We start from the raw sequence: 18108 nt of genomic DNA, 5'->3' as shown, positions 1-18108 counted from the left end.
CTCTATCCCAAAATCAAACCAGATGTTCGTGTATCAATTCATCCTTGAGCCAAGAGCTATTTGCTGACTAAACTCGACTCAACTATGTGCTCTACAGATGTAGTCCCTTTATGCTACTTACAAAAAACAAAAGTTATATAAATGAATAAATAATCAAGTCATAAAAATAAAGTTAGTGGAGTGTGGAGGATGGAGGATGGAGGATGGATTCAGGATTCTCGCAGCCTGAGGAACAAAACCACTCCGAAGTCCAGTGGTACGGCAGCAGATACTTCTGAATCGCTTGCCAGGCAGCAGCAAGGTGAACTTTACTGATAGAGGTAAAAATAATGTACTGTTCAAAGCACAGGAAGCTACGTTTTTTTCTGTGAATAAGTCTCTGTTTCTGCGTGACTCAGTATTCCTGCATGACTTCTTTTGGTTGTATAGGAAGTGAAGGTGGTGGGCAGTGGGCTGTGTAATGCTGAAAGCCTTTGTGTAATAGACCGATACATGGATGCTAACCTCAGGTGATAAAAATAAATTAAATCAGCTACATTGAGGCAGCTATATTGGCCATATAATAAACACTAATTTTAGGACTCTAATCTCCCCTAGCCTATGTAATGATTTGTGTTGAGTATTTGTCTTGCAGATTTGATTTTGTGATAAAATGGAGTGTGAAGGCAGCTCTGTTTAGAGACAAAAATCAGGCCGTCTGGACTTTCCCACCAGCACATGGAAGCAGGATAAAGGGGATAATTAGTACAAATAAATACATAACACTTGTGTACATGGCGGAAATCCTAGATCACACAAAGACCGTGTCAAGGTTCACGAGTTTTCTCACAGTTTGTATGTGCGTAACGAACTGGAGCAAGCGATCAGGTGTTTGTGTGTGTGTGTTTTGTCCGTAGCGTGTGCGGTGTCAGCCATGCTGTGCGAGGTGGCCAGCAGCGGCGTCAGCAGCAGGGTGAGGAGTGACGGCGTGGACGGGGAGGAGGTCAGAGGTGACATGGAGTTTGATGTGGTGCTCTGTCAGTCCGAGCTGACTGAGCGAGCCCTGCAGCTCTGCCATCTCCTGCCTCCGGGCGTCATGCCAGTGAGTTTGAATTCATATCACACACACACGCACGCACACACCCAGTGTGTCTCATTCAATGGATGTTTAATGGAGCTGAACAGCCATTCATCCTGCTCTGCTGCCGCTATCTCAGACAGTGAGAGGTTTTGGATTGTGTGTGTGTGTGTGTGTGTGTGTGTGTGTGTGTGTGTGTGTGTGTGTGTGTGTGTGTGTGTGTGTGTGTGTGTGTGTGTGTGTGTGCGCACTCGTGCATATGTATGGGTGTGTTTATTGTGTATGTCTGTGGCTATGTATGTACATGCTCTATCAGACTGACATCAAGGGCTCCGAATCTGAGCCAGAAATACTATTCCTTTCTCTGTTTGCCCACCTTTCATTTCAGCTCTTTCTTGTCTCCTCGGCTTGCAGAAATGTTTCTCACCCCATTCCTCGTTGAAAAATATTGCTCCTGCTATCACTCCCCTGCCGGCCATCTCTCATTCTCCTCCTCTGATCTCTGCTACATCTCTACTACACACCTCATGCTCTCTGTCAGCTGTCTGCCTCTACACTCCTTAGATAGGTGATGGGCTGAAGCTTGTTTGTGGCTCTAACCTTGCCTCACCATTCAGTTTATCCATTCTCTCTCTCCCTCTCTCTCTCTCTCCCTCCCTCCCTCTGTCTCTCTCTCTTTTTCTGCAGCCCTGTCAGTTGCCACAGAGTTTTCGCTCTGGACGCTGTTGACAGTCTGGTACGCTGTGGCATCCTGATCATGGAAGAAGTAAGAAAGACTTTGGAAAATTTCTAAAAGTTGCTCTCAAACACTACATAATTTAAGACAGTGCTGTTTTTGAGAATGCTATTTCCTCAAGTTAAATTCATTATTCAGAAATATAGATGATCTGGTCTGCATTTCATCATCAAATACCATTTTTTCAAAAGTTACAGTCAATTTTTCATACAGTACCTTTACTCGATAACTTCTTATACATTCAGTGGTAGAACTGTACAACACACAGCTAGGAAAGAGGAAGTAAACAAGTAAAGTGGAAAAACTACTGTAAAATAATAATGATAATAAAGAAAAGCTGTCTGGTGGTTTTTTGTTTTGGTTCACTTTCACCACTCTCATAGTGTTGTGTTTGCTCACAGCAGGCAGCTGTTTTCAGCTTGAAGAGTTCTAACTGTACTCTACCTGCTGAGCACCAAACTTTAGACAGAGACAGTCAGCAACCAGGTGGTGAATATAGTGGAGTATTTAGCAGCTACACAGCCAGATATTTCCCTCAGGGAGACCAAAACTAAACTAAAATAGACTGATTATTGGACTTAGAATTCACCAGGTGGCCAGGAAATGAATGATAATGTTTCCCTGTAACGGCTAGATGTGTGCATAAGCAGCTGTTTGCTAACAAGTTCACCATATCAATTTAAAAAGTGATGAAATGTCAGTGTTGTTTAATAGAATGACAGAAACAAAGTAACAAGAACAAACAGTCAATTAATGAAAAAGCTCAGCAACATGTTACAAGCTCAGTGGAAGCAGTCAGGGGCAGACAGATAATGATTATTAAGATGATCTTGTCTTTTAGTTTCAGAGAGGTAATTAGTGTGCAGAGCCTTGTTTAGTGTTACAATTATTGCATTCCTTCATCTTTTAATGGAAATCATAGAAGACATTTGACACAAAATATAAACATGAGGACAGAGTTTATCAGAAACAAAAGACTTAGTCAGACAGCATTAAGACAGTATTTTAAATCAGTCACATATGGCCTTACCACACACACAGAGTTACAGTCTGATATTCTGTTGTCTGTTCTACCATCTACCATCCCTATGTAGATTCCCAGAGACGTCCCTATCTGTGATTTCTGGAAGAAAGAGGGCACTCTGACCTGGACCACCACTGACGACCCTTATCACAGCGACTCTGATTGCGAAGAGCAGGACCTACGTTCTTACAAGGTACAGAAGAGCTGCTGCTTGGCCCCTCTGGCTTCTTCACATGCCTTAGAGAAACACCGGAGGTTACATGAAGGGAAAAATGTTCCACGCTGGCCCGGCCTTATGAAAAAATGACACCCTAGGTGACTGCCTACAGGGCACGTACAAAAATGCCTGAAACACCACATGAAAAAGTACTTTGAAGTTACTAAATCTCCATTACAAAAGCACCTACACAAATGAGTCACGCATCCTGAATGCCGATTAGCAGTGTGTGTCAGCTTTAAAAGAAGCCTAACTGTCATGACTGTTACATGAGATTTTTCAAAGCAGCACGAGGCAGCTAACCAACCTCCAGAGGGACCAAACAGGCAGTGCTCAAAGTGCAGGTGCCTCAGTCACAAAAGCTGCAAAGTGACTTTGAGATGCCTCAAGATTCATAACAGTATGAGTACAACTTAAACTGCATTAAAAAAAAAAAGAGCAGCAATCAAAGCTCAGTAACCTCGATAGGCACAGACTTTATTAGAATAACTGATAATAGGACAGCTCTGGATAGATCACCATCATCAATCAATGAGCCATTGTTTTCTCATTTTCAGCATATCAAAACGCAATAAAAGATTAACACATTTTCATTTAAAGGTGCACTGAGGAGTGCACAGAGTAGATACACTGGTAATTGTGAAAGCCTGAGAAATTGAGGCACACAGCATCAAAAATCGCTTTTCAAACCAACTCCACATAGAAAAAAACACATTCCATGTTTTTATTCCTGTTTAGACTTTTTTAAGATCAATCTGGATATGCCAAAAAACATATTAAACTCATATTTCTGCATTGAATGGTTGAAACCTTGACATGAGAGTCCTGACTGAACGGACATACAAAAGAAAAGAACAGGGAGTCAGCACACCAGTTCTCAAAGAATGACTGATGATGGCCTGCAGTCAAACTGTTGTACAGTTTGCCTTTCATTCACACAGACACAGCCACCACACTAGTGCAAGTCACACATGCAAGGTGCTGGACAAGCCTTCGGGAGCAACTGAGGACTTGTTCAAGGACACCAAGTCAAGTGGACAGGAGCAGCTTGGGGATCGAACCACCAACACTGAAATTAATTTTAATGACCAGTTCTACCTGTGGAGCCACAGCTGACGGTTAATAGCTGGTTTCATCATCATCATCATCATCATCATGTGATAATAATCTCCTAATTGCAGCTGTTTCAGACTGTTTTTTGCCAGTCAAAGACCTTGGAGGTTGAAACACTGCATCATTAACAATTTTTTGGAGGTTTCAATATTCAGTATGTGGACTACCTTGCTTTTTGTTTAGTATGCTGCCTCTGTAGTTCACCTTTACCCAGCTGGGCTGATACTATCTATCTTCCTTACTTACAGCCATTATTTTAGACCTTGTTTTTATTAGAAAATAACTAGCCTGGGTAAGCTACACAGAATCCATCCAAATAAGTTCTACCTGTGCTGCAAGCAAGTTGACTTACTAGTCCAGAAAGAAAAATGCCACCTCTATGTTTGCATAAAGCTTTGTCCACTGAGGAAGAGCCTCATGAATGTTTGTACAGCTTTACTCTTTTAAACTTTAATCTTTTAACTTTTCCATCCATTGCACTCACTCTTCTCCTCCTGACGCCTCTACTCTGCTGCCCCCAGCTCAGGTGCTGAACAAGGACAGAACACACCTCCATACCAAACAAATATTTAAAAAAATATATTCCCTTACCTCCTCCTCTACTGCTTGGTATCAGTTAGCTTGCATAAATTCACTTCAGGTGGTCTGACAAAGCAGGTTGGCAGTGATTCAGGTTAAGTCGTTTTAGTATCTAATTCTCGCAAAGAACCCTTGTCTTGTGTAGGCTCAAAGTTTGGAGATTTGTGCTTAAACACCTGAAGTTTAAAACACACTGCTCATGTAGAATCTTATTTTTCCAAAGGCGATGTATCTTCTTTTATTTACATTGTTCTTCAGCTTACATTATTCTCTCAGATGGCAGTTCTCCACTAGTAACAGCAACAACTACCCACCTCATTTCTTAAAGGCTTTAGGTGATGAAATGAACAGTTTTCTGTAGAATTGCATCCGGGGATATGTACTGAGCAGGAACCCTAGCAGTTGAAAAATAAGTGCTCTGTGATGAATGAATTTAGGGAATCTGCAGGTCTTGAAAAGTCTTGAAAAAAGCACTGAATTCAATTCTCTCAGAAAAAGGAAGGACTGGAAGTTACTAAAAAAGTCTTTAATTTTGTTTTTAAAAATCCTCTTGATATCTTTTCATGTGTGCTGTAGAGAGTGATGTTAAAACGTTTTCATATATGAATGCAGGCTGTCAGGAAATTTATAAATTACAAGTGAAACTGGTGCAGCATGGCTTTCCATGGCTTTTATCAGCCAACATACACACTGATACAGATACGTCTGATGAGTTAATATTCACCAGTATGTCAGTGTTTACATCTTTAATTGCTACCATGTCCTTTTGGACATTTATTTCTTTAAAAAATTGCTTATTTGCATTGTTTAAATATTAGGAGTTCATTTGATCCACTTGTACACTGAGTAATTTTTGGCCAAGCAGCCCCTCTGGCCTTGTTCGTAGCTGCTACATTGCCCTTTTTGTTATCATGTGTTTCTTCTGCTCATATAACTCAGCTATTAGCTGTTTTCCTGACTGCCCTCTCTTTTCTCTTTGCCAGTTTGATTTTTAAGTTCTACTGTGTATTGATCTTTTCTAGTGCTGCACATTGACATAATGATTGTTTAAACACAAACTGAATTAGCCTCATCTACTAAATGGCCACTGCTCATTGAAAAATTGGATGAGGCTCCATTCAGAATGTCGGTTGGGAAGAAATAACACTTAATTAAATCTTGATTCATATATTTTTAAGCACATTTTGTGAAGTACATTGTAAGGAATACAAAAGGAAGGTCTTGACAAAGACAAAATGGTCTTATAAGTTTCCTTGAGGTCATATGTGTAGATAGCAGAAGCAAACTATAATATCTGCTGCAGACTGTTCAGTATGCTGTGCTGGTGTGAGCATTCATCCCTTGAGAGACTTAACATTTCATAATGGTTTCTGTATGGCTGTGTAATGACCAACGAATACAAGGCAATTTCACAGGACCAGCTGCACTCTACAGTATAAACTCACATATATTTCCATTTTACATGATTATAATATGGCCCCATACACAACGTTAAACTGTTAAAGTGCTTTTGGAACCTCCGGTTTTATGGTCTCCCTCATTACCAAATGTAACCATTAGCTCAGTCTTTATGGTAAATGTCGGAATACATGAATGTGGAGCAGAAGTAGAGTTCCAGCTTCCCTTAAAGGTATAATATGCACAATGCAGTATAGCCTTATACAAAGATAATCCCTCTCAGTTATCACTTCTGACTCGCTAGAAGTGTGTGGTGGTGTATTTATCTGCAGAAACCCTGCCCTCTGCCTTTATTTTCATTAATTTAGTCTCCTCTTATTTTTCTGTACTGGGGCTGCAGCCTTTGGGCAGAGGGTGTGTAATCCCCAGCCAGTAGCAGCGCAGGGTGTGAAGGACTCAATAAAAACATAGTGACTAGGTTGAATCGTTCTGTCCGTCTCTGTGCCTGCTCTCTGTCGGTGTCATGGAAATATATGATATATGAATATATAATATAAAGAGTTGCAGGTCTGTGTGTCTGTTTTACCTAGAACGGGGATGAACTTGGGATGATAGTGTGGCATTTTCCTGCAGGTTTGTGTGGATGAGTGGGTGTCTTTATTTGTGCTTTAGAACATAACCACTGCGAAACAATCTCAAAATAACATTTCATCTCTCTGATTCACTGCTTATTTTTCTTTTACAAGGACAAATCCTGCATAATGTACCTTTAAACAGATGACCAGTGCCCCCACCCACAAAGCAAGCCCCATAAAGAAATGGTTTTCCCAGTTTGGTGTGGAAGAAGTCAACTATCCCTCACCAATTCCTGACCTCAACCCTATCCAACACCTTTGACTTCGAGCTGAGGCTTTAGGATCCAGTCTCTGTGCCTGATGTTAACTTGTGGCTGAAACAAATCCCTGTAATCAAGATTCCAAAATCATGTTGAAGCCTTAAAAGAATAGTGAAGGCTATAATAGCAGCACATTAGTCCCCATTGTTTTTGAATTACATTTTTGGGTGAAAAGAGTAACTGCTGCACTCTGACTCCAAGCAAGAAATTTATGTAGATAAATGGCATTTTAGTATGATCTTAGGTAAATCATATTTTAATGTTTCCTTTCATGTAGTTTATAGCTATATATTTTTACTGGGATCAAAACATCTCATTTGAATTAATTTATGTTAGAATCAGTGTGCAGATGTTATTTGGTTCATTCGTCCATCCCTCCCACATACAGCACAACAAACAAACCTCCCACCTTAACATACTGTACATGCTAGCTCAGTAACACACATGCCATGCAGTGGCACTGTTGCAATGGTTATAGTAGGTTATAGTTTACATCAGAACAAAAAGTTTTAATTCACAGATAGGAATATAACGTTTATTTCACCGGCACTGTGTTTTGAACCTGAGACACCCACATAAAAGTGTGCTGCCCCAGCAAATGTTACAGTATTGTGCCTCTGCGTCCTCCAGCTGTATTTTATCCTGACAGTGATTTCTCACTATGTGCTCATTGTAGTGGAAAATTCTCTTTTATTCCAGCTCTACCCCTCATCCTTCTGATAACTACTGCTTCGGTCTCTGTCCACTTTTCTAGATAAGCCAGCCAAGTCAATGTCCAGAGATGCTCTTCTTCCTCTGCAGTATGCTAGCTGGACATCTGCGCTCGCTCTGTTGGACCACAACAGCACTTGACCTCATCGACACACCTCTGCCAGGTATACCTATGTTTACTGGACAGTGTTTATCTTTTACTTTTATTATTTTATTATCTCATCATTTAATAAATGATTAAAACTTCTTTATGATAACTTAACAGGACTATCATTTTAAAACTTGCATTTCTATTTGATACAGTTAAACAGTTCGTGTTGTTTTTAAAGCAAAATAGCTTTAACATTCATGCCACATTAAGTCAAAATTAATGCCGATAGTGTTCTTCTTCTCTCTGATATTTATGCCATTTGCTGTGACCCCTCACCAGCCATAAATATACAGTATAATAGCACATCACTGAACCATGAAGACTCCTGACTTTGTAGACTGTCTGGAATAATTGCCTCTATTTTCATGTCTTTCGTGCTGCAGAAGCAGAGTTTGTGGCTCAGATACACTCCCATCTGTGTGACACAGCAGATAAGAAGAAACAGCACTACGGTGAGCTCAACCTGACGTCCCCTTCCCACAAACACACACGCAGGCACACACGAAGACCTTTAAAAGCGCAGCCTTAAAAGCTTGTCTCTTCGCCTTGTCCCACTGATTCAGTGTGTGTTGTAACAAGTCAGCGGAGACGGAGAAGAAACGCCCGGCAGCTCCCCTTCTTACATCACATGCTCTCTTCTTCGTCTTCTTAAAAAAACATACAAGACAATCAGAAACTACCCAAATGACACCCTTCAATAATACACAGTATAAAAATTCCATCAGTCCCACTGGTAATGGCTTTGTTCTGTTATCCCGACCTGGTTTTTCTATATTGGATATCTGTCTGTTCTTTTGATTCATGTGTGCCTTTGTGCCGTATCTCACAGAGAGCTGCTCAGTGGAGGCTGCACACACTGCAGTTAGAACACTAATAGACCTGGGGGTGAGTGACAGCCTCTATGTGTGTGTGTCTCTGCGTGTGTGTCTCTCTAAATCTGTCTGTCTGCAGAGAATTAAAGCTCGACTCAGGACTGAAAGTTGAGGTCCAACTCCCAAAAAGTTCAGTTCTTACATGATCTGTTCCCAGGAGAACCTGAATACAAATCAACCAAATCACTAATGATCAATCAGTCGCTGGGAAAGTTTTTCAACAATATTCTTGAGCTTCAAACTCAATGTGAACAGGAATCCAGCCTCATATGAACCAGCCATATCCAATCATGTTTGAGACAGATATATAAGGAGGATTCACTGGGCCAAGGACACATTCAATTTAAAATTAGAAACCAGAAAGGAGCAGCACAGGCAGGTTGAAGTCTCCTAACTGTGGCACAGTGATCTAGATTTCATATTAGCGTTTTTAAAGAAAAGCACTGCTGTCATATGGACCTATAAGTAGTATGAGTATGATTTGTAGCAAATATAAAGTAGTCAAATCGTGTTACATCAATTTTTCTGCACTATCAGTACTTTTACTTTCAGTTCAGTTCATTTTGTTTGTAATGTGTTGTACTTGTAATAGAGTATTTTTACACTGAGGTTTTGCTTATTTTACTGAAGTAAGTGCTGCTTATTTTTGTGGATTCCTCAGTGACATATTTCCCTTTGTTCCTGTGGGGTGTGAGGTGACTTGATAGGAAAACACTCCACTTCTGGCACAATGAACCGAGGATGAAACAGAAACTTTGACGAGACCAGATAAAGGTTTTTATGTTTATTGTGATGGATTATCGAGCCATAGCAGTTTTCAAGTCTCCGAAAGTTGTTTTTCATATAGTGCAAGAAGGAAGGCGGCAAATGGTTTGTCTTGCAGATAGGAATATGAGCGTCTGTTATCGCCATCTGCACGCAAACAGCGAGGAATAATGAAAAGGAGAAGGTCAACCTCACTGATGGGCGCCAACTTAAAAATAGAGGGAAACTGGAGGAAAACACACCTGTTGTGGTCAGAGAGATGGAGAAACTCACTCATGAATCTCAAATTTTTTGATCCATAAATACATAAATCAGTGTTTCTGCACAAATTCCTTGCTCTAGCAGTTCACCACTCAGCCTTTCAACTTGGTCAAAGTCGACAGTGTCTGCGCTCATCAGTCTCCTCTGTCAGTCTGTGGGTTGGGAATCGCTGCCTTTAAAAATAGAGCATCATTGACCTATATATCTGCAAAGATCTCATGAGGAAATTATTAACTCTCTTATCAAGGTTATCAGTCAGAAGTGGTCGTTATCTTGCTTGTGTCTTTAGGATTTGACAGATAATTCCAGTCCCTGATGTCATGTTGGCTTGATTTTCACACACTACACTTCAAACTGAGGGGGAAATTTGTTTCTAGTGTTTATGCATCAGTAAAACAAATGAAAGGACGGCACAGTCTGTAGTTTGACTCTCTCATTTCGCCTCATTATTTCAGACCTTGCTGAGCGAATAAGGTGGCTCTGTGTTATTTATGTAACATCTTTAGCTTTGTTTTTCTTCTTCATTCTTGAAGTGTTCTTGTTTTGAAGGGTTCTGTTTTTATCTCTTTTATTACTTCAGTGTTTTTTATTTGGCCTTGTACAAAAAAGCACACCACTGAAGATAAGAGAAGCTGCGTGCTCGCAGTGTCCAAATAAAGGCTACTGTCTAAAAAGTGTTTTGGTTGCAAGTCGTCCTGACGGTGCTGTGTTTTACGCTCGACTTCAGGTCCTTTCGGAGGAGCGTCAGAGGAGAGGCGTCGTCCTGGGTGTCAGCTCTTTGTTCCAGTTGTCAGAGAACAGGCAGAAACTGCACCGCTTCATCTCACAGTACCTCTACAATTAATGTGTTTAACTGAGAAGCATGACTCAAGGCCTTGACACGGCTTTGTTTTGTTGCAGAGTCTGACCTCATCCTCCCTTAGTGTCAGAGAAACTTGGGTTCGGTGTTAAAAAAAAAGCATGCATGCTGAGCCGGGACGCCAGTGCCTTTAGGTTAATTGCATTTTGATTTTTCAGTGATGAGACATTGATTTTAAGTTTATCTTTACTAATAGCATTAGCATAAAGCCACAGGGGACGAGGATTATGAAGTCCCTGTAATCAGTTGTGAGGACTCAGTGTAGGATGATGATGCTCAGTGCAGCTTGTGTTTCGACCATGTTTATGTTGTAATGAAGGCTGCAAGTTAAGTTTGTTACATGTGGAAATGTTTTAGTTCTGTGTTTTTCACAAGTTGATTAGTTAAAACAAATAAATGTTCTCATTTCATCATAAATTTAACACATGCACACAGACTGGATTTCATTTACACAAATTAAAATCTGTTACTGCAGTATATTATTCTCATTCCTATAGATAACCATATCTTCTGAACTGCTCATGGAGTCGCTTTCTTCCTGAATGTAGATCTTTCTGTGCTGACTCAGACCTCAGGAGAGTCCTCTCTGTTCGGTGTAGACCTTTTGACACCAAGATGCAGAGACAAATCGATGCCTTGCTTTGAACAGAACAGCTTTTTTCTGGCAGGCATTAATATTTTGGAGTTTATGGCTGACTTTTTGTACAAGTCTGAGTCAGAGTGGCTGTAATTTTCCGCCAAAATTGAGCACAGACCAATGCTACAGTTAATCAGCTGTTACTGACTGGGTGGCACTCTACTGCCACCCAGTGTTTGACTGAGGGTACTGTTGAGTCCAAAACAGTAGTCACACATGTCCCTCACACTCCATCCATCCATACAACACACTAATTCTAAGCAGACTAAGCAGACTTCTTGTAAAAACAGCATACAGTATAGATTTTTTTTATTCTACATGCTGTTTACAGTTAGTATGTGGTGTGGTGTTGGGACACAGCTTAATTAAAGGGAGATGCAGCATTAGAAAGCTCCAGGATTTGGTCTCTAACATCTGTGACACCTGAAGAGTCACTGACAGACGCACTATTTATGTCTATGAATTTATACAAAACTAAAGCTAAAGCAATCTAATACAAGTTCTACCTTCATGAAGGTTATAATGTTTTTGTGGTGCTGTTAAAATTCCTTGCATTTTATTTCTAATATTTTCCTGTTTATATTAATGAGTGTAGACTAAAATAGAAACTCCTGTTATTGTAATGCATCACCACAAACTACATGATCATACAGCTGAATCAACACCTCTCTGAAATCATCAAAAACTGAACATTATAACAATGATTAAGGTAGGATTTATTGCAGGATTGTTTCACTACACCTCATTAGTTTTGTGTGTGTACCTAATAGACTGGTAACTGATTGTGTTTCCCGCATCCTTTTTTTTACTGAAAGTGATTTAATTTTGACTGATTTCAGATTCAAGACATTCATTCTGTCTGCTTTGGACAAGATTTTTTGCCAAATGAATGTAATTTTGAATGTAATAATTTCTCATATTATTATTAACTCAACAGTCAAACGTTATTACCAGGCTCAACACGTCACCTCATTACAGTATTGAGAAAATGTAAATGGGTTTGTTCAGTCCTGGGAATTCTCTGAGACTAATCTCTGTCAGTGAAAAAATTCAACTCCAGTGATGATCCAGGAAAAAGAAAATGAAGCGCGTAGGTACATGAATCAAAGCCCAGATCAAAGTAATTATGGAAAATTCTTCTCTCAGGCAAACGCAAGGAGCAAATTTTGAAGACAGAATATTGTTAATTTAATTGAATTTTCCCCCATCACTGGAAATGTGCTTTTTTATATGAGAAAGCTACAGTTTGAATCCTCCAAGTTAGAAAAGTTTTATGTGCGATTTATCATCCTGACTATTAATAATACACGATTACAAATACTTTTTTCCCTTATATTGAAATAAGTCAGGAGGTTCACAGTTTCTGCTGTGTAGCATGAGTGGGTGGCTGCTGATAGAGGGTATTTTCACAGCTGGTGATGACTGTGACTCAATAACCGGGGTTGAGCTGCAAACACCACGTTGAGTCACGTAATTATACTGTTTCATGTAGTTAAAAACACCGCGTTTTCCCTCCTCACAATTAGCGTAGTATGATGAATAAAACATTCAACAGGAAACACACTTTTTACACATTTTCATACAATCAAGCGGGAAAAGTTTTTTTTATGTAAAAATAAAATAGTCCTTCAGTGTGTGAAATGGTTTATTTAACAGCTGATGTTCCTTTGTGGTTTGTTTCTGTTCTCAGTAGTTTGTCTCAGGGTTTAGACGACTTTGTTGATTATTGAGCCTAACTGGTCAATCTGACACTCCACCATGTCTCCTTTCTGAAAGAAAAAATAAAATAAAATAAAATAAAAAATACACCTTTACCCTCATATCTGTTATAATATTGTCATGGGCTTTACAGAGTCCCTTCAACACTCTCATACATTAAATGAAGTTGGATGAATTAACTTGTAGAGCTGGTTTGCACACATTATTAGTTTCATGCATGAAATCACCTTAAGAAAGATGGGTGGCTTTCTGAACACACCCACACCTGGAGGAGTGCCTGTCAGGAACACGTCTCCTGGAGTTAATGTCACGAACCTAACAGAGGAGAAAGAAAAAAACACAGTGGAGGCTCAGATTCAAGGGCAGGAAAGAGAAAGAGTTCTACACCGTAAAGTCATAATTACAGTGCACCTTAACTTATTTAGGTATAAAGTAACTTCCCAAATTTATCCCAGTGTATATGCAGATCTAGTGAAAAGTGCCGTGGGCTGCCATTATTACAGCATGACATAGGCGTTGTCACCAGTAAGTCAGGCGAAGAGGTCCAAGAATCTCTAATCAGATCAGTGGACGCTCCAGTTGGTCAGGGAGCTTTAGGGCAAAAGGGTGCCAGCCGTGATGGATAAGTCTTAGCTGAAGCATGTAATTTTGGCTTTGAGCCAGTGATGAACCCATTTGCTGACACAGTGCTCTTTTTGTGTAGATTCATTTCTGACACGATTTGATTTGCATAATTTCTTAAATAAAAACTGTGCACTCTCTGTTTGAGTTATCGAGGCAGAAAAATGTAAAAGTTCTAGATTCATTATGTAAATCTGAACCTAAAACATGCAACATCTCTGCAAAGTTCTCATGCACAGACGCCGTCGTCGTGGGCAGTAACAGTGAGTGGACTTACTTTGAGACCCAGGCGACCAGCGCTGCTGTCTTGAAGATCATCTGATCTGTGTTGCTGCTCTGGACTGTCTCTCCATTAACCAGGCAACGGATGCCCAGGTTGTGAGGATCTGGAGGGGGAAAAACACAAAAAACACAGGACAGCTGATATTCTTGTTTCTGACATTAGACCTTGACTTTTTACATGACGACGCCTGAAGAAGGTGAATGGACACAGTTACAAGTAAAAAACAAAAATAAAGAAAGAGGACAGCAACACCTGCTGCCCAGTAATGAGCAAATGCAGCACAATAAAGAAGAAAATGAATAAATAAAAAAGAAACAAGTATGTTTTCCCCTGTGAAGAAAGGCTGCGTGTGATTCAATGACAGTCTGGACGATTTGTGAATTTCTAAGTACGAGTAGCTTGGTGAATGCCACAAATTCTCTTATAACACTTGTACCTGCTACGTAAGAATGAATGTGTGAAATGTTTGTACAACTGGGGGCCTGGAGGACTGAGAACAAACTAACATAAGATAATACTAATGCTTGGTTGTGTGACTAGGATACACACTAACTGGGATAATTTACATTTGAAACATTAACTTGTTCGTCTTCTCTGATGGACCGACTATTTATTGGTGACACTGATTCTGAAATACCTCAAACCAAGTTTGACATTTCTGTCCTGAACCTTTTGTTAAATACTGACCAACATATACACCAATACCTAATCTATTTTGAATTGACTAGTGAAGTGACATAAACACAACAACCAACTTCCACCAACAATGTTTTTAACCTTAAAAATCTGGTCTAGTGTGCTCTAGTCACCTCATTAAACCTGACTTTTCTGTGAATTACAGCTTGTGAACTCAGTGAAGCTGCTGACGTACAAATTACAGATAACTGTGTGATTCACCAGACTATCTTTAATTCCCCGTTTCCGTCTTGCGCTCCCTGCCGTTCTTATGTCTCACTCTGTCTCTCACCTTTCACAGCGTCGGTTGTTACTAAGGCAGGGCCGAGAGGACAGAAGCTGTCAAACGTTTTTCCCAGCAGCCACTGCTTCCCGTTGCGCTTCATCTGCCAGTCGCGCGCGCTGACGTCATTGGCCACAGTGAACCCGGCCACGTAGGAGAGAGCATCTTCCTCCTGAACAACAAGAGGAGTGGAAGTGGAGTCTGTGCAGATGCTTCAATGGGGCATCAAACATCAGAGGTGGTGTCGTGACGCTCACCTTGATGTGCTTTCCTCTTCGTCCAATCACAAAGGCCAGCTCCACTTCCCAGTCCACCTCCTTAAGTCAGACAAAAGAAGATCAAGCAAATACAACATCAGAAAGTACCAGAGCTGTGTCCCAGTTCTAAACTACACATATGTAGTGTTCACACAGAAAAATACTTAAAATAGTCACCATGCATTCTAAAAAATACAGTTAGTGTATAGTAATGAATTGGGACACTGCATATGATTTGGTCTCTTTAATATCTGCAAAACATGAACTTGTGTATTCATAGTGTCTTGCTGCATGCATATATTTCTTTATTATGCTAGAAAAAAAACATTTTACGCTTTGAAACAGGTTTTATTATGGTGCAAATGAGCTTATTTCTTAAATAAATTAAAACTAAATCTAAGGAACATTGCAAAATTTAAACGTTTAAAGGTCCTCTATGTTTTTATCATATTGTACTGTTCATTAACGTCTTTTTCAGCTGTCTTAGCAGATCCTCTCGATCTTGACTGCAAATGGTTCAAATCTTTGCACTGATCACACATTTCACAGGTTTTAGCTTCTCTCTACCGGCTCCCTGTTACTTTAAGGACTGATTTTAAAGGTTTACTCTTGATATATGAAGCATTACATTAGACCTAAGATAGCTGTGGTGCCCTCTGACCTCCGGGATCGCTCAGATGATGTCTCAAAGGGACCAAATTAGTGCACTTCTTTAAAAAGCGTCTTAAAACATTTCCTCTCTCTAGACTGTTATTGATATAATAACTATATATAGTCTTTCCTCACAATATTGAAGTGCCAAAGTTTGCTCGCTTGCTCTCACCTGGCTCTCTGAGGGCAGGGTAATGTCATCATACGGCCCCGTGATGGCGCTGGGGAACTTGCTGAATATAATGGGTTCCTTGGGGATCGGGGCGTTCTGCTCCAAGCAGTGGTCGCGATAGTTCATGCCCACACACACCACCTTCTCCGGGGCCAATACAGGAGACAGCAGATGGATGTCCGATCGCTCTACCACACACTGACCGGACACCAAGGCTCTGAGGAGGGAGACGACGAAGATGAGTTAGAAAGAGCGTGATGATTTGGGATGGAAGTTGACTGAAGAGCAATAAGAAGAAGATGATGATAATGATGAGGATGAAGAGTCAAGCAAGTCTAACTACTAGGAAGATGATGATTTAAAGATGGGGAGCTGATGTAGGAATAAAATGATGATTTAAGAAGCCACAATTGTAGAGGATGGTGATGATTTCGCATTAGCATAATTTATGAAGATAAACAACAACAGGTTGTTGATTTAGAATGATGGTGATGATTTAAGATGATAATGCAAGAGGATAATTACTTAGATAGAGGACGGGGAACAAAAACGATTGAGCAAGATGACTGTAGATTCAGGAGATGATGTTTATTCAGGGAAAACATAATGATGTAAGAAGATTATGGTAACCGTGACGATGATGAATGAAAAAGATTATGCTGAGGAGGAAGATAATGATTTGGAGGGCTGGAAAGCGTAATTAGGAATGATGATGATGACTGATGAGGATCATTTGGAAGAAGAAGACTGATTTAGGAATCGACGTGGAGTCAGAGCAGAATAGGTTTAACAATGGCACCACTTTCTGATACAGCATCGTGAAGGGTTTATACAGATTTTTTTGATGATTGATTTACTAAGGCTTTATAGGTCAGTTCTAAGCCATTTTAGCTCTTAAACATGGCCGAACATCAAACAGTGTGTTTGATACCTCTGTGCACACTCCAGACCTTTGTCTCCCAGCTCCAGCAGCTCTCTCACTGTTGAGGGCATGGAGGGGTCAAACGCCTTCAGGTCCACCACGCCGAGCCCTTCGCCTTGCTCCACTCCCACTCTGATGCCTCCTCCTCCATCCCCATGGCGATGGAACTGCACCAGACGCATGGCTGCACCGCTCAGGCCTCGCCTTCTGTGGGTCTGCTGTTTGCCTTTGTGAAAGTAAATTTCCTGAAGATGCAGAAGGAGCGAAGGGGAAGTCTCATCTGTTGAGGACAGAAGAAATGAAAGTGACGAAGAAGACAAACACATAACAGGTGATGACAGGTGGCAGACAAGCGGAGAGAAAATTGAAATCAAACAACAGCTAATGAGATTTCTTTCTTTGGGAGTGTTTTGTAGACTTGAGCTGATTTATTTTATGTTCTCCTCTGTTTGTTTTTCCTTCAATTAATCAGCTCTTTGTTACTCTGTCAAATGTCATTAAATAATGGAAAGTGCCCATTACAGTTTCCTAGAGCCTGTAGCTTCTGATTTCATGTTTTGTCCAACCAAAAGTCTAAATTAGAAATATATTCGATTTAAAAACTGAATAAATTAGAGCAGTAAATTCTCACATTTGAGATGTGGAGCCAGAGAAAATTTGATAATTTAGTAACTAGATAGATAGATAGATAGATAGATAGATAGATAGATAGAGAGACTTTATTGATCATGTGATTATGGACTGGTCCTGCTATGAAACTACATAACCTTTCCATTCTCAAACTGGTTCAGTGAGAAGAAGCTGCCAAAATGAAAGTACCCGTCAGCTGTCACAGCTGTCTGTCACACACTGCACAGTCATCATTATCTGCTATAACTTGATAGATAAGTTTTAACTCATTAGTTAGATAAGACAAGCATGAACACAGCTGCAGTAGCTGGTAACCTCTGCCTACCTGCAGCTCGAGCTGTAGCTTTGCAAAATGGATTCTTATCTCAGATGAAATGCCACTTAAAGAGGAATGTGACACTGTAACCAGCTACTGAATAACTCTGACGGCTACTTCTTCTTTCATGCCCTTTGCACTGTCTCTTGTTAATACTCACCTCCGCTTCTGCACAGAAAACACCACTTTTAACTGCTTCCGGTTTGTGTTTGTAGTCCACGAGGTCAGACCTGTCAGAAACGAGACATGTTATTCAGCCGAGACTAACTGCAAAGTGTATTCATGATTATTATTACATTATGTT

General features: G+C 40.3%; 2 protein-coding genes across 2 annotated transcripts in view; one reads left to right on the top strand and one right to left on the bottom strand.

Annotated features, from left to right (window-relative positions):
- gpat2 (glycerol-3-phosphate acyltransferase 2, mitochondrial) overlaps positions 1 to 11060 on the top strand; it is a 63654-nt gene extending 52594 nt beyond the window's left edge. The window contains 8 exon segments of the mRNA XM_051075126.1: positions 897 to 1081; positions 1745 to 1765; positions 1767 to 1823; positions 2888 to 3010; positions 7774 to 7894; positions 8265 to 8333; positions 8711 to 8766; positions 10507 to 11060. Coding sequence (XP_050931083.1) covers positions 897 to 1081; positions 1745 to 1765; positions 1767 to 1823; positions 2888 to 3010; positions 7774 to 7894; positions 8265 to 8333; positions 8711 to 8766; positions 10507 to 10623 — 749 coding nt within the window. The 3' untranslated portion in view covers positions 10624 to 11060.
- A 1842-nt stretch (positions 11061 to 12902) lies between these two features.
- On the bottom strand, positions 12903 to 17138 carry fahd2a (fumarylacetoacetate hydrolase domain containing 2A). Its single transcript, XM_018674124.2, is given in 8 exon segments — positions 12903 to 13044; positions 13222 to 13309; positions 13893 to 14001; positions 14866 to 15028; positions 15114 to 15173; positions 15937 to 16153; positions 16868 to 17102; positions 17105 to 17138. Coding segments are annotated over 8 exon segments (969 nt in total). The 3' UTR covers positions 12903 to 12981.
- Positions 17139 to 18108: the final 970 nt, after the last annotated feature.

Source organism: Lates calcarifer, linkage group LG13 (assembly GCF_001640805.2).
Source record: "Lates calcarifer isolate ASB-BC8 linkage group LG13, TLL_Latcal_v3, whole genome shotgun sequence".
Taxonomy (NCBI): domain Eukaryota; kingdom Metazoa; phylum Chordata; class Actinopteri; family Centropomidae; genus Lates; species Lates calcarifer.
Note: the sequence above shows the minus strand (reverse complement) of the source record. Positions and strands in the feature narration are given on the sequence as shown.